At 43.4% G+C, this 16,302-nt stretch overlaps 1 protein-coding gene across 3 annotated transcripts in view; it reads right to left on the reverse strand.

The window, feature by feature from the left end:
• Window positions 1-16,302, reverse strand: part of SON (SON DNA and RNA binding protein) — a 61,071-nt gene that overhangs the window by 40,851 nt on the left and 3,918 nt on the right. For all 3 annotated transcript variants that reach the window (XM_084618843.1, XM_084618842.1, XM_084618844.1), the window contains exon 3: window positions 2,086-15,780. In XM_084618843.1, the coding sequence (XP_084474969.1) occupies window positions 2,086-15,780 (13,695 nt within the window). The remainder of the gene's footprint in view (window positions 1-2,085; window positions 15,781-16,302) is intronic.

Below are 16,302 nucleotides of genomic sequence, written 5' to 3' on the forward strand. Positions count from 1 at the left end.
ACCCTCGCATATCAGGATGAGATTCCCCTTACTTTTTAAGCAATGAAAAAGAAGATCACAGAGCTTCATAGCTTGCAGCTACAGAAAGGCCTCCAAATGAAGGTCTAAGTGAATTTGCAACAGCGGAAGCTCACCTCCCCAAAAAATGCTCTCACTCCACCAGGAAAAGCTGAACATGCTGAGTAGGGGCTACATCTCTGCTCATGCTAAACCAGCTCTTGTTTCCAGATATTTTCTCCCTCCACTAGCTCCAACAATGTGGAATGGGGGGGACAAGTCAGCATGCTGAGCTGTTCAACTCTTCATCCTCTCATTTCTTCAAGCAATGAGACTAGCTGGGGTTGGGAACAATTTAAGAATTTGCCTTCCTCCCTAAATGCTTTGAATATAAAGCTACTCTGGCACCTGTAATGTGGCTGAGAGAGGGAGAATACAAAGGAGTGAAGTGAGGGGCATAAGATGTGGCCCAAGGTGAAATCAGGAAGCTGAGCACACACATAAGGAACAGAAACAAAACTATTCAAAAGATCAGGGAGAATGGAAAGGAACAGATAAAGCAAAGAAAATATATAAGTGACTTCTTTATTTTAGGGTGGGAGTATACTGAAGTTTCTTTCAGCTACTGACCAAAATAACTATTACATCTAAATAACCAATAGCAAAAAAGAAACTCAAGAAATATCAACTCCTCACTACAATTCTTCACAGTGGGGATTCCTCCTCTTCCCCAAGGATAATAAATTGGAGCTCTGTTCCTTGTGGCAGGAAAGAGGCTGAGGACCCAAGAAAACAATGTGTGATATTACTGCTTTTAGCCTTAATTTTTGGTTGGTCTCCATTGTTCTGTAAGGAGACATCCCCAGTCATATCAGATTCTGAAAATCTGTTGCATCTTGCCACACAGTTGAAGAGCCGTTTTCAGTGCTATATCATATATGTGATGTTAGGTTATGGTCATGCCCTCAATAAAGAGTTTTAAGTTCCTCACATTTCTAGGTAAGTCGTCTTCCACATCTTGATCTGGAAGTCATTCCTGATGCAGGCAGCAATCAATGAGGAGCAATGAACTTCCATACTACAGCTTTCCAGCATCTGGAATAACATCCCAGGTGTCTTGAGTCTTGCCTCTGACTAAGGCTGCCTCAGTCGCCAGTCTTATGTTGAAACGTGTAGTTAACATAATGGATTGCTGCTTAACAACTTGGAAACCAGCTAGTTGTAGCCATATATCGCCACCTTACTATGTGATACAGAATAGAATATAGGGACCCTGACAACCTATACATGGTGGCAAAGTGAGTAGATCTATTCAATATACTCAGAAATTTCAGCCCAGCATCCTTAAAGGGTTCTACCTTAAAAGAACTAGTCTCAATACAGGCAAGCTCAGCTCCTAAGGGGAGTAAGCAAGGGATAGTTACTAGATTTTTCCTCCTCAACCCCCATGGAAATTTGGAGTGCATCACATGAATCCTCTAGCTCACATCCTTTGTTAACCAGATTACTTGCTCAGTCCTGCCTGTTTTCATATAAGTAGGAAGTAGTTTTGAACAGCAACACAGAAGCTGTGAATGAGGTAAGAGAATTAATATGACTGGCAAAGAAACATTATGTTGACCGTAGAGGACTCCCACATGTATATTTTGTTTTCCACTTTCTTAAATAATGTGCTATATGCTCTTGGAAAAAAAACAAATCTGATGAATCACTGCATCTTAATAAAAACATTAAGGCCTTGATCCTATGATTACAATGTGTGTGGACAAATCCTTGTGCACCTGCATAGACTCATAACCCCAGGGTTCATCATGGGTCTGCCTATGTGGAATAACCTGTAAAATCCTGTACCCTTCACATTTTTCTGATGCATTTTCAGTCAGACTACACACTTGAATCCCCTATAAGTGCATACTCAATGCCAACAGAAAGTCTATTAAAATTAAACAATTGCTTAAAATTACTTCGAAGAGATTCCTGATGAATGCTAGGGTTGCACTGTATTATCTTCATCAGAGGTAGGATGAAGTTTACATAGGTCAACACTACGCAGCCATGAAAATGATTGACGAAAAGAGCATTACTTACCTAAGTCTGTAAGACGTTTAGGTGATCTGCTTGAAAACTTATCAGATGACCTGGACCTTCTTTGACGATCAGGTGATCTGCTATAGCATCTTCTTCTCCCAGGTGATCTTGATCTCCTTAGTCGAACTGGTGATTTGCTAGAGCTTCGTCTTCTTCCCACTGACCTAGACCGTTTTCGTCGAATAGGTGTTCGACTTCTGGTCCGTAACCTGAGCACTATTCGGTGATCCCTTGAGTTTGATCTCCTCCTTCGTCGATCAGCAGACCTTGATCTGTTCCTTTGAGATCTTTTGTGTCTCTCTCTTGATAAAGACCGTCTCCTTTTTGACACTGATCTTGACCGAGTCCTCCTCCTGTGTCTTGAACGTGACAGGGAGCGTGTCCGAGACCGATGATTAGATTTAGATTTTGAGAGTCTTTTACGTGTTACTGACCGAGACCGATTTCGTCTAGACCGCAATTCGCTATCATGTTTTTGTGATTTGCGCTCAGAGGATTTAGAGCGCTTACTTCTAGACCTCTGTGAAGACTCTTTTCCCTCTACTTTTTCAACTGATTTGGATCTAGATTTGTGACGTTCAGAAGACTTGGAGCGTTTTCTTCTAGACCTTTGTGAAGACACTTTGCCCTTTATTTTTTCAACAGATTTCGATCTAGACTTTTGAAGTTCAGGAGACTTGGAGCGGCTACTCCGAGACCTCTGTGAAGACACTTTGCCCTTTATTTTTTCAACGGATTTGGATCTAGACTTTTGAAGTTCAGGAGACTTGGAGCGGCTACTCCGAGACTTCCGTGAAGAAACTTTGGCCTCAATTTTTTCAACAGATTTGGATCCAGACTTTTGAAGTTCAGGAGACTTGGAGCGGCTACTCCAGGACCTCAGAGAAGAATCTTTGCCCTCAATTTTTTCAACAGATTTGGATCTAGAGTGTTGAAGTTCAGGAGACTTGGAGCGGCTACTCCGAGACCTCAGAGAAGAATCTTTGCCCTCAATTTTTTCAACAGATTTGGATCTAGAGTATTGAAGTTCAGGAGACTTGGAGCCGCTACTCCGAGACCTCTGTGAAGGCTCCTGAATCTCTATTTCTTCAACAGATTTGGATCTGGACTTGTGACGTTCAGAAGACTTGGACCGGCTACTTCGAGACCTCTGTGAAGACTCCTGAACCTCCATTTCTTCAACAGATTTGGATCTGGACTCGTGACGTTCAGAAGACTTGGAGCGGCTACTTCGAGACCTCTGTGAAGGCTCCTCAACCTCCATTTCTTCAACAGATTTGGATCTAGATTTGTGACGTTCAGAAGACTTGGAGCGGCTACTTCGAGACCTCTGTGAAGGCTCCTCAACCTCTATTTCTTCAACAGATTTGGATCTGGACTCGTGACGTTCAGAAGACTTGGAGCGGCTACTTCGAGACCTCTGTGAAGAATCTTTTCCCTCTATTTTTTCAACAGATTTTGATCTAGACGTGTGACGTTCAGAAGACTTGGAGTGGCTCCGAGACCTCTCTGAAGGCTCCTCAACCACTATTTCCTCAACAGATTTGGATCTGGATTTGTGACGTTCAGAAGACTTGGAGCGGCTACTTCGAGACCTCTGTGAAGGCTCCTCAACCTCTATTTCTTCAACAGAATTGGATCTAGATTTGTGACGTTCAGAAGACTTGGAGCGGCTACTTCGAGATCTCTGTGAAGAATCTTTTCCCTCTATTTTTTCAACAGATTTCGATCTAGACGTGTGACGTTCAGAAGACTTGGAGCGGCTCCGAGACCTCTCTGAAGGCTCCTCAACCACTATTTCCTCAACAGATTTGGATCTGGACTTGTGTCTTTCAGAAGACTTGGAGCGGCTACTTCGAGACCTCTGTGAAGGCTCCTCCATGTCTATTTCCTCAACAGAATTGGATCTAGATTTGTGACGTTCAGAAGACTTGGAGCGGCTACTCCGAGATCTCTGTGAAGAATCTTTTCCCTCTATTTTTTCAACAGATTTGGATCTAGACGTGTGACGTTCAGAAGATCTGGAGCGGCTACTTCGAGACCTCTGTGAAGCCTCCTCAACCACTATTTCCTCAACAGATTTGGATCTGGACTTGTGTCTTTCAGAAGACTTGGAGCGGCTACTTCGAGACCTCTGTGAAGGCTCCTCCATCTCTATTTCCTCAACAAAATTGGATCTAGATTTGTGACGTTCAGAAGACTTGGAGCGGCTCCTGCGAGATCTCTGTGAAGAATCTTTGGCTTCTATTTTTTCAACAGATTTGGATCTGGACTTGTGACGTTCAGAAGACTTGCAGCGGCTCTTTCGAGATCTCTGTGAAGAATCTTTTCCCTCTATTTTTTCAACAGATTTGGATCTAGACGTGTGACGTTCAGAAGATCTGGAGCGGCTACTTCGAGACCTCTGTGAAGGCTCCTCAACCACTATTTCCTCAACAGATTTGGATCTGGACTTGTGTCTTTCAGAAGACTTGGAGCGGCTACTTTGAGACCTCTGTGAAGGCTCCTCAACCTGTATTTCCTCAACAGATTTGGATCTGGACTTGTGTCTTTCAGAAGACTTCGAGCGGCTACTTTGAGACCTCTGTGAAGGCTCCTCAACCTGTATTTCCTCAACAGATTTGGATCTGGACTTGTGACGTTCAGAAGACTTGGAGCGGCTCTTTCGGGATCTCTGTGAAGAATATTTTCCCTCTATTTTTTCAACAGATTTGGATCTAGATGTGTGACGTTCAGAAGATCTGGAGCGGCTACTTCGAGACCTCTGTGAAGGCTCCTCCACCTCTATTTCCTCAACAGATTTTGATCTAGACATGTGACGTTCAGAAGACTTGGAGCGGCTACTTCGAGACCTCTCTGAAGGCTCCTCCACCTCTATTTCCTCAACAGATTTTGATCTAGACATGTGACGTTCAGAAGACTTGGAGCGGCTACTTCGAGACCTCTCTGAAGGCTCCTCCACCTCTATTTCCTCAACAGATTTTGATCTAGACATGTGACGTTCAGAAGACTTGGAGCGGCTACTTCGAGACCTCTCTGAAGGCTCCTCCACCTCTATTTCCTCAACAGATTTTGATCTAGACATGTGACGTTCAGAAGACTTGGAGCGGCTACTTCGAGACCTCTGTGAAGGCTCCTCCACCTCTATTTCCTCAACAGATTTGGATCTGGACTTGTGACGTTCAGAAGACTTGGAGCGGCTACTTCGAGACCTCTGTGAAGGCTCCTCCACCTCTATTTCCTCAACAGATTTGGATCTGGACTTGTGACGTTCAGAAGACTTGGAGCGGCTACTTCGAGACCTCTGTGAAGGCTCCTCCACCTCCATTTCCTCAACAGATTTGGATCTGGCCTTGTGACGTTCAGAAGATCTGGAGCGGCTACTTCGAGACCTCTGTGAAGGCTCCTCCACCTCTATTTCCTCAACAGATTTGGATCTGGACTTGTGACGTTCAGAAGACTTGGAGCGGCTACTTCGAGACCTCTCTGAAGGCTCCTCCACCTCCATTTCCTCAACAGATTTGGATCTGGCCTTGTGACGTTCAGAAGATCTGGAGCGGCTACTTCGAGACCTCTGTGAAGGCTCCTCCACCTCTATTTCCTCAACAGATTTGGATCTGGATTTGTGACATTCAGAAGACTTGGAGCGGCTACTTCGAGACCTCTGTGAAGGCTCCTCAACCTCTATTTCTTCAACAGATTTGGATCTAGATCTGGGACGTTCAGAAGACCTGGAGCGGCTACTTCGAGATCTCTGTGAAGAATCTTTTCCCTCTATTTTTTCAACAGATTTGGATCTAGACCTGTAACGTTCAGAAGATCTGGAGCGGCTACTTCGAGACCTCTGTGAAGAATCTTTGCCCTCTATTTTTTCAACAGATTTGGATCTAGATCTGTAACATTCAGAAGATCTGGAGCGGCTACTTCGAGACCTCTGTGAAGAATCTTTGCCCTCTATTTTTTCAACAGATTTGGATCTAGATCTGTAACGTTCAGAAGATCTGGAGCGGCTACTTCGAGACCTCTGTGAAGAATCTTTGCCCTCTATTTTTTCAACAGATTTGGATCTAGACTTTTGAAGTTCAGGAGACTTGGAGCAGCTGCTTTGAGACCTCTCTGCAGGCTCCTGAGCCTCTATTTCTTGAACAGATTTGGATTCGGACGTGACACATTCAGAAGACTTGGAGAGGCTACTTCGAAAGCTTTGTGAAAGCTTCTGCACCTCTATTCCTGCAACAGATTTGGATCTGCAGTGAAGATGTTCAAAAGACTTGGAACGGCTACTTCGAGACATCCCTGAAGGCTTCGGCACCTCCACTTGTTCAACAGATTTGGATCTGGACTTGTGTAGTTCAGAAGACTTGGACCGGCTACTTCGAGACCTCTGTGAAAATTCTTTGCCCTCTATTTCTTCAACTGATTTGGATCTAGACATGTGATGTTCCAAGGACTTGGAGCGGCTACTTCGAAAGCTCTTTGAAGGCTCCTGAACCACTATTTCTTCAACAGATTTAGATCTATACGTGTGACATTCAGAAGACTTGGAGCAGCTACTTTGAGACCTCTGTGAAGGCTCCTGAGCCTCTATTTCTTCAACAGATTTGGATTTGTTACGTTCAGAAGATTTGGAGCGGCTACTTTGAGACCTCGGTGAAGATTCTTTTCCCTCTATTTCTTCGACAGATTTGGATCCAGATGTGTGATGTTCAAAGGACTTCGAGCGGCTACTTCGAGACCTCTGTGAAGGCTCCTGAGCCTCTATTTCTTCAACAGGTTTGGATCTGGATTTGTTACGTTCAGAAGACTTGGAGCGGCTACTTCGAGACCTCGGTGAAGATTCTTTTCCCTCTATTTCTTCGACAGATTTGGATCCAGATGTGTGACGTTCAAAAGACTTTGAGCGGCTACTTCGAGACCTCTGTGAAGGCTCCTGAGCCTCCATTTCTTCAACAGATTTGGATCTGGATTTGTTACGTTCAGAAGACTTAGAGCGGCTACTTCGAGACCTCAATGAAGATTCTTTTCCCTCTATTTCTTCGACAGATTTGGATCCAGATGTGTGACGTTCAAAAGACTTTGAGCGGCTACTTCGAGACCTCTGTGAAGCCTCCTGAGCCTCCATTTCTTCAACAGATTTGGATCTGGATTTGTTACGTTCAGAAGACTTAGAGCGGCTACTTCGAGACCTCAATGAAGATTCTTTTCCCTCTATTTCTTCGACAGATTTGGATCCAGATGTGTGACGTTCAAAAGACTTTGAGCGGCTACTTCGAGACCTCTGTGAAGGCTCCTGTGCCTCTATTTCTTCAACAGATTTGGAACTGGACTTGTGACGCTCAGGAGACTTGGAGCAGCTACTTCGAGACCTCTGCGAAGGTTCCTGTACCTCTATTCTTTCAACAGATTTAGATCTCAATTTGTGACGTTCAAAGGACTTTGAGCGTTTACTTCTAGATCTCCATGAAGATTCCTTACTCTCTCCTTTTTCAACAGATTTGGATCTAGATCTAGACTTTAGATCATCAAAGGATTTCGAGCATCTGCGTCTGGACCTCCATGAAGACTCTTTGCTTCCCAGTTTTTCAATAGATTTGGATCTAGATTTGAGACGATCAGAGGACTTGGAACGTCTACGTTTAGACCTCCGTGAAGACTCTTTACTACCTATTTTTTCAACAGATTTGGATCTAGACCTGTGATGATCAGTGGATTTGGAGCGTCTACGTTTAGACCTCCGTGAAGAGTCTCTGCCGCCTCTTTTTTCAACAGATCTCGATCTAGATTTGAGACGATCTGAGGACTTGGAGCGTCTACGTTTAGACCTCCATGAAGAGTCCCTGCCCCCTCTTTTTTCAACAGATATCGATCTTGACTTGAGACGATCAGATGATTTGGAGCGTCTGCGTCTGGACCTCCACGAAGACCCTTTGCCACTTCTTTTTTCAACAGATCTGGATCTGGATTTTGATTTGAGACGATCAGAAGACTTAGAGCGTCTGCGTCTAGACCTCCAGGAAGATGCTTTGCCACCCCTTTTTTCAAAGGATCTGGATCTGGATTTTGATTTGAGACGATCAGAGGACTTGGAACGTCTGCGTCTGGACCTCCAGGAAGATTCTTTGCCACCTCTTTTTTCAAAAGATCTGGATCTGGACTTGAAACGATCAGAGGACTTGGAGCGTCTGCGTCTGGATCTCCAGGAAGATTCTTTGCCACCCTTTTTTTCAAAAGATCTGGATCTGGATCTGGACTTGAGACGATCAGAGGACTTGGAGCGTCTGCGTCTAGACCTCCGTGAAGAGTCTTTGCGCTCTCTTTTTTCAACAGATCTGGATCTAGATTTGAGACGATCAGAGGACTTGGAGCGTCTGCGTCTGGACCTCCATGAAGAGCTTTTGTGCCCTTTTTTTCCAACAGACCTGGATCTGGATCTAGACTTGAGACGATCCAAGGACTTGGAGCGTCTGCGTCTAGACCGCCGTGAAGAGTCTTTGCGCTCTCTTTTTTCAACAGATCGGGATCTAGACTTGAAACGATCAGATGACTTAGAGCGTCTGCGTCTAGACTTCCGTGAAGAATCTTTGCCCTCTCTTTTTTCAACAGATCTGGATTTAGACTTGAGATGATCAGAGGACCTGGAGCGCCTACGTCTGGACCTCCAGGAAGAGTCTTTACCTTCCCTTTTATCAATGGATCTGGATCTTGACTTGAGACCATCAGAGGACCTGGAGCGCCTGCGTCTGGACCTCCAGGAAGAGTCTTTGCCCCTTCCTTTTTCAACAGATCTGGATCTAGACTTGTCGTAAGATGTGGAACGTTTCTTTCTGGAATCTGAGTAGTTTCTGCTCCTAGACCTTGCTCTTTTACATTTCAAATGTTTAGAGACAGAACGTGACCTGGACTTCTTTTTCCGCTTCCTGGATCGTGAAAGAGATTTAGATTTACTCCTTTTTAATTTCTTTGCATCTTGTTTATTTTTATCACTACTCTTGTTACTTTTTTCATATGCTTTCTTTTTTTTAAAAAGATCTTCATCACTTTCCTTCACTACAGTCACAGATCCTGGAGCCACTCTGGAATCTTTTGCCTCTGCCACAGCCGCCGCCAATTCTGGAGGCGCTCCCGAAACTTCCACCGCTACCACAGCCGCCACCAATTCTGGAGGAGCTCCCAAATCTTTTGCCGCTGCTGCCACTGCCCCAAAGGCTGGAGTTGCTTCCAAATCATTCACCTCTGCTCTCACTCCCACAGATTCTTGAGTTGTTTCTGAATCTTTAACGTACAACGTACACAGAGAATCTGGAGCTGCCTCCAAATTTTTCATCTCTGCCGTAGCCTCCACGGATTCTCGAGTTGCTTCTAAATCATTCACATCTAAAGTATGCAGAGAAACACTCACTGCTTCTGAATCTTCTATCTCTGTCTCCACCACCAGAGAATCTGGAGCAGCTTGCAAATCCTTCCCCTCTGCCGCTATCACCACAGATTCCAAAGCTGCTTCTGAATCTTTCGCCTCTGCAGCCACCGCCCTAAATGCTGGAGTTGCTTCCAAATCATTCACATCTGCTGTCACTGACACAGATTCCTGAGTTGTTTCTGAATCTTTAACATATGCTGTATACCAAGAACCTGGAGGTGCTTCCATATTTTTCACCTCTGCCATGGCCACCACAGATTCTGGAGCTTCTTCCAAATCTTTCATCTCTGCAGCCAACCCCACAGATTTTGGAGCTGCTTCTGCATCATTCATATCTACAGCATGCAGAGACTCACTAGCTCCTTCTGAATCTTCTACATCTGCCACCAACACCAGAGAAACGGGAACAGCTTGCAAATCTTTCACCTCTGTCACTGTCACCATAGATTCTGGTGCTGCTTCCAAATCTGTCACCTCTGCTGCCACTACCACAAATTCCGGACTTGTTTCTGAGTATTTTACCTCTGCCACCGATTCTGGAACTGTTTCAGAATCCTTCATCTCTGCAGCCACTACCACAAATTGCGGAGTTCTTTCAGAATCTTTCACATCTACAGTACACAGGAAATCTGGAGCTGCTTCCAAATCTGTCATCTCTTCAGCCGCTATCACAGATTCTGTAGTTGTTCCAGAATCTTTCACATCTACAATACACAGAAAATCTGGAGCTGCTTCCAAATCTGTCACTTCTGCTGCCAAAGATTCTGGAGATGCTTTCAAATCTTTCACCTCTGCCACCACCACCACAGCATCTGGAGCAGACTCCAAATCCTTCATCTCTGCCACAGATTCCAGAACTGCTTCTAAATCTTTCACTTCTGCAGTAGCCACCACAGATTCTGGACTTGTTTCTGAATATTTCAATTCTGCCATTGTCACAACAGATTCTGGAGCAGTTTCTGAATCTTTCACCTCTGAAGACACCAGCAGAGATTCTGTACTTGTTTCAGAATCTTTCACATCTACAGTATGCAGAACATCTGGCACTGCTTCCAAATCTTTGATCTCTTCAGCCACCACCACAGATTCTGGAGCTGTTTCAGAATCTTTCACATCTACAGGACACAGAATATCTAGCACTGCTTCCAAATCTGTCACCTCTGCTGCCAAAGATTCTGGAGCTGCTCTCAAATCCTTCACCTCTGCCACCACCACAGATTTCAGAGCTGCTTCCAAATCTTTCATTTCTGCAGTCACCACCACAGATTCTGGAGTTGTTTCTGAGTATTTAAATTTTGCTGCTGTCACAACAGATTCTGGAGCTCCTTCCAAATCTTTCACCTCTTCAGCCACTACCACAGATTCTGGAGTTGTTTCAAAATCTTTCACATCTATGGTATGCAGAGAAACTGGAACTACTTCTGAATCTTTCACCTCTGCCAGCATCACCACATATTCTGGAGCTGCTTCCAAATCTTTCACCACTGCTGCCGATTCTGGAGCTGCTTGTAAATCCTTCACCTCTGCTACTATCGCCACAGATTCTGGAGCTGCTTCCAAATCTTTCACGTCTACAGTATGCAGAGAATCTGAAACTATTTCCAAATCTTCCACCTCTGCCAGCACCACCACAGATTCAGGAACTGCGTCCAAATCTTTCATCTCTGCAGCTGCCACCAATTCCGGAGTTGCTTCCAAATTATTCATGTGTACTGCATGAAGAGAATCTGGAACTGCTTTCAAATTTTTCACCTCCACTGTGGCCACAGACTCTGGAGTAGCTTGCAAGTCATTTGCCTCTGTAATAGTCTCAGATTCTAGAGCTGCTTCAGAATCTTTCACCTCCACTTTTAACTCAGGAATCTGAGGAGTTTCTGGAAATTTCAGATCCACAGTATGCTGAGAGTCTGAAACCGGTTCCAAATCTAGCACTGCATTAGGATTTTCTACAGCTGTTCCCAAATGTTTTCTCTCTGCTATGCCCACAGATTTCAAAACTGCTTCTGAATATTTCACCTGTGCAGTGCCCAAAGTTCCTTCCATATCCTTCAGATCCGTTGAAGCCTCAGCTTCTACATCTGCTTCCAAATCTTTCATTTCCTCAGAGTGCAGAAATTCGAGACATGCTTTTGAATTTATCTTTTCCACTGTCAAGAATTCTGGAGTATCTTCCAAAATTTTCACCTCCACTGTTTTCTCAGATTTTAGAGTTGTTGCTGAGAATTTCAGATCCATCACAGCCTCAGATTCTTTCACCTCTACCATTGGCATAGATTCTGTAATTTTTTCCAACTCCTCCACCTCTGCAGTGTACAGAGAATCCAGAGTTTCTTCCAAATCTTTCGTCTCTGTCAACACCTGAGTTTCTGGAGTTGCTTCTGAATATTTTACTTCCACTGTTTTCTCAGATTCCGGAGAGGCTTCCAAAACTTTCACATCCACTGGTTGCCAATGTTCTGGAATTTCTTCCAAATCTTTTACCTTCATCCTGATCACAGATTCTGAAGCAGCTTCCAAATCTTTCACGTCTACCATGACCTTAGATTCTAGGGTTTCTTTCAAATCCTTCACCTTTGCTGCTGCCTCCAATTCTTGAGCTAATTCAGCAACTTTCACCTTCGATGAGTAGAGAGATTCTGGGACTGCTTCTGAATCCTTTACCTTTGCTTTATACAAAGATTCTGGAGCAGCTTTAGAATGCTTTACATCCATGATTGCTTCAGATTTTAGGGTTGTTTCCAAATCTTTTGCCACCACCATCTCACGCTCTAGAGTTTCCTTCAAATCTTTCACGACTGCCACAGTCTCAGATTCTGGAGTTGATTGCACATTTTTTACCACTATATGTAGCAATTCTCTACTAGCTTCAGAATCTTTCACCAGAGCGATGGGCTCAGATTTTTTAGTTGTTTTTGAATCTTTCATTTGCAGAATCACCTCAGGTTCTGGAGTTTTTCCAGAATCTTTCAAGTCTGTCGAGTGTAAAGATTCTGGACTAGCTTCTGAATGTTTCAACTCTGCGGTGGCCTCAGATTCTAGAATTTTTTTAGAATATTTTATGCCTGTTATTGCCTCAGATTCCGGTGTGGCTTCCGGATCTTTCACCTCTACTACTGCCCTAGATTCCAGAGTTGATTCAGAATCTTCCACCTCCATTATAGTGGCATCAGACTTTGTAGCTGTTTCAAAACCTTTCATCACCTCCACCTCAGTACATGGAGATATTTTCAAGTCACTCACTTCTGTCATGACTTGGGATCGTGGAATGGTTTCCAAATCTTTCACTTCCATCACCACCTGAGATTCTGTAGTTGTTTCTGAATCCTTTGACTCTGCCACTGCCTCAGATTCTGGGGTGGTTTCCAAATCTTTCACTTCTGCCAGCAATTCGGATTGTCCAATTATTTCCAAGTTTTTCACTTCTGATGTTATCTCAGATTCTGGAGTTATTACCAAATCTCCCTCCATGCACAGAAATTTGGGAATTGCTTCCAAATCTTTAAACTGAGCTGTGACCTCAGACTCAGCTTGTACAGGTTTATTTAAATCCTTCACCTCTACCATGACTACCGACTCAAAGGCTGCTTCCAAAGCCTTCAACTTCACCACAGACATAGATTCTAGAACTCCTTCTGATTCTGTCACATCTTCTATTTGTAGAGATAATGGAGGTGTTTCTGCACCTTTCTCCTCCGCCACAGGCCCTAGGGTTGCTTCCAAACTTTTTGTCACCACAACAGATTCTAGGGTTCCTTCTAATTCTTTCACATCTTCCATTTGCAGAGACTGAAGCATTGCTTCCGAATCTTTCGCCTCTGCCACAGGTTCTGGAGGTGCCTCTAAATCTTTTGCCATGGCCACAGATTCCAGGGCTCCTTCTGAATCTTTCACATTCTCCATTTGCAGAGACAGAACTGCTTCCAGACCTTTAGCCTCTACAATGGCCACAGGTTCTAGGGTTGGTTCTGAATCTATTGCCCGGGCCACAGATTCTAAGGCTTCCTCATCATCTTTCACATTCTCCACTTCCAGAGACAGCAGAGTTGCTTCTGAACCTCTTCCCTCCCCCACAGCCACAGCTTTCAGGGTTGGTTTTGAACCTTTTGCCATGGCCAAAGATTTTACACCTCCTTCTGAACCTTTCACATCTTCCATCTGCAGAGACAGTGGTGCTGGTTCTGAACCTCTCACCTCCGAAACAGATTTTAGGATTGCTTCCAAGTCTTTTGCCTCTGTCACTGGTCCCTGGGTTGCTTCTGAGCCTTCTTCCATGACAATAGATTCTAGGGCTCCTTCTGAATCTTTCACATCTTCCATTTGCAGAGATAGTGAAGTTGGTTCCATACCTTTCTTCTCTGCCAAGATAACAACATGTTCTAGGGCTGCTTCTGAACCTTTTGTCACTGCCACAGATTCTACTAGGGCTCCTTCCAAATCTTTCACTTCTTCCATTTGCATAGAAAGTGGAGTTGCTTCTACACCTTTCACCACAGCCACATGTTCTAGAGCCACTTCCAGACCTGTTCTCATGACTACAGGTTCTAAGGATGCTTCCAAATCTTCCATATCCTGTATGTGCAGAGATTCTGGAATTCCTTCCAAATTTTTCTCCTCTGCCACCTCTGCAGGTTCTAGGATTGTTTCTAGACCTTCTGCCACCCCTACGGGGTCTAGGATTGTTTCTGGACCTTTTGTCACGGCTACAGATTCTAGGAATCCTTTTGAATCTTTCATATCTTCCATTTGCGGAGACAGTGATGCTGCATCTGAATCTTTTGCCTCTCCCACAGGAGCAAGTTTGAGGGTTCCTTCCAAATCTATTGCCATAGCCACAGATTCTAGGGCTCCTTCTGCACCTTTCACCTCCTCCATGTGCAGAGATTCTGGAGTTACTTCCAAACCTTTCATCTCCACCACAAGTTTTAGAGCTGCTTCCAAATCTTTCGCATTCCCAACAGGTTCTAGGGTTGTTTGTGAACCTTTCCCCAGGGCAACAGATTCTAGGGTTCTTTCCAAATCTTTTGCCTCCTGCATGGCCACAGGTTCTAGAGCAGCTTCTGAACCTTTCACCTTCACCACAGACACAGATTTTGGAGTTGCTTCCAAATCATTCACCTCTGCCTCGGCCACAGATTTTGAAGTCGCTACCAAATCATCTGGCACAGTCACAAATTCTAGACCTCCTTCCAAACTTTTTGCCTCAGCCACACCCACAGTTTCTAGAGTTGTTTCCAAACCTTTCATATTTGTCAAGACAACAGATCCTGCGGTTTCTTCCAAAGCTTTCATCTCCATTACAACTTCAGATGTTGGAGTTACTACCAAATCATTTGTCATAGCCACAGATTCTCCAGTTGCTTTCAGCTCCGCTATGGCTACAGATTCTAGAGGGGCATCCAAACCCTCTGAAGTCATAGTCAGAGATTTTAGAATTGCTTCTGAACATTTAATCTTTGCCATGGTCTCAGATTCTAAGGTTGTTTTTAATTCTTTCACCTCCACCATGCCCATCGATTCCAGAGTAGCTTCTGAATCTTTTAGTTCTTCAGTTATCTCAGAGGCTGGAGCAGCTTCCAAATCCTTTTCAATTTCAGATTTACCAGCAACTCCAGTTCTGTTGGTAGACACAGTACCATTTTCAGTGTCTTTAACTGGTAAAGGTTCATCCTTTGCATTCATATTAAAAGCTATATGATATATACTTTCATGAGTCTTATTCACCAATAATTTTACATTAGCTTGCTCTTGAATTTTCATTGTACTAGTATTTTCTTCCTGGGTATCCAATTTGCTGGTTTCTGAATTGAATGTACTGTGTGTATCAGTCAAGGCCAAGTTAGTTTTGTCTCTCCCAAGTTTTTCCACAGATGATTCAGAATCTGATAGCAAAAGAGGTGTGAGTCTTTTAATTGAATGTCCCATGTACTCTGCACTCAATTTTGTGCCCAATTCTTCTGGCTGCATTTGACCACCAAGATCGGAATCTGCATGTCCTCCATGCCGTGTGATCAACTTTGAGCCCAATTTTTCTGTCTTTGAGTGAGAAGCAGGTTGTAAATCTGCATGCTCTCCATACTGTGCACTTAATTTTGATTCCTTTAGCTGCTTTTTATGTTTTTTTTCTTTCTTCCTTTTCTTCTTCTTTTTCTTCTTCTTCTTCTTGCTTTTGTGTTTTTTGTTCTTTTTTGACTTTTTTCTTGGAATTTCATCTTCTACTTCATCAGTGGGGCCTCTTTTTGTACAGGGAGAACTATTTTTCACTGAATCTTCCTCTACACCTGAAAAAAAAAAAGAAATTTATTTAAAACTAATTTTATAAAGACATTCAAATATAAATATTTTAAACCAGTATTTGGGCACAGGTGCACATAAAGTTATACACAACCTGAAGTCAACATTTTTTTCCTGATATACATCACGAGTTACATTTTCCCTCAGTAGGAGCTTCAAATGTTTGGGTAAAAAACAAAAATTTAGTTTTCAAAAACATTAAACCAATCTTCAAACTGCCTCTTGCCAATTTTTTGCTAGGATTTCTACACTTAAAACAACAAATAAGACTGTTAAGATGATGTGACAGCAACTGACCTTTGATCAGTAGCTAAAACACTTATAATGAATGGAAGACAGCAAAGACTATTCCTGAAAAAAATAGCACACCTTACAAAATTACACAACTGGAAAGAAAATGTGCCATTTGCATGATTCAATAAAAAGACTTCAACAAAACTTTTACTTTAGTTGTTAAAATACATGTCTTTAAGATTTTTTTAAGTGACAGGTCAACATTTTCCTAAAAT

This window comes from Lepidochelys olivacea (genome assembly GCF_965140295.1).
Source record: "Lepidochelys olivacea isolate rLepOli2 genome assembly, chromosome: 1".
Lineage (NCBI taxonomy): Eukaryota > Metazoa > Chordata > Testudines > Cheloniidae > Lepidochelys > Lepidochelys olivacea.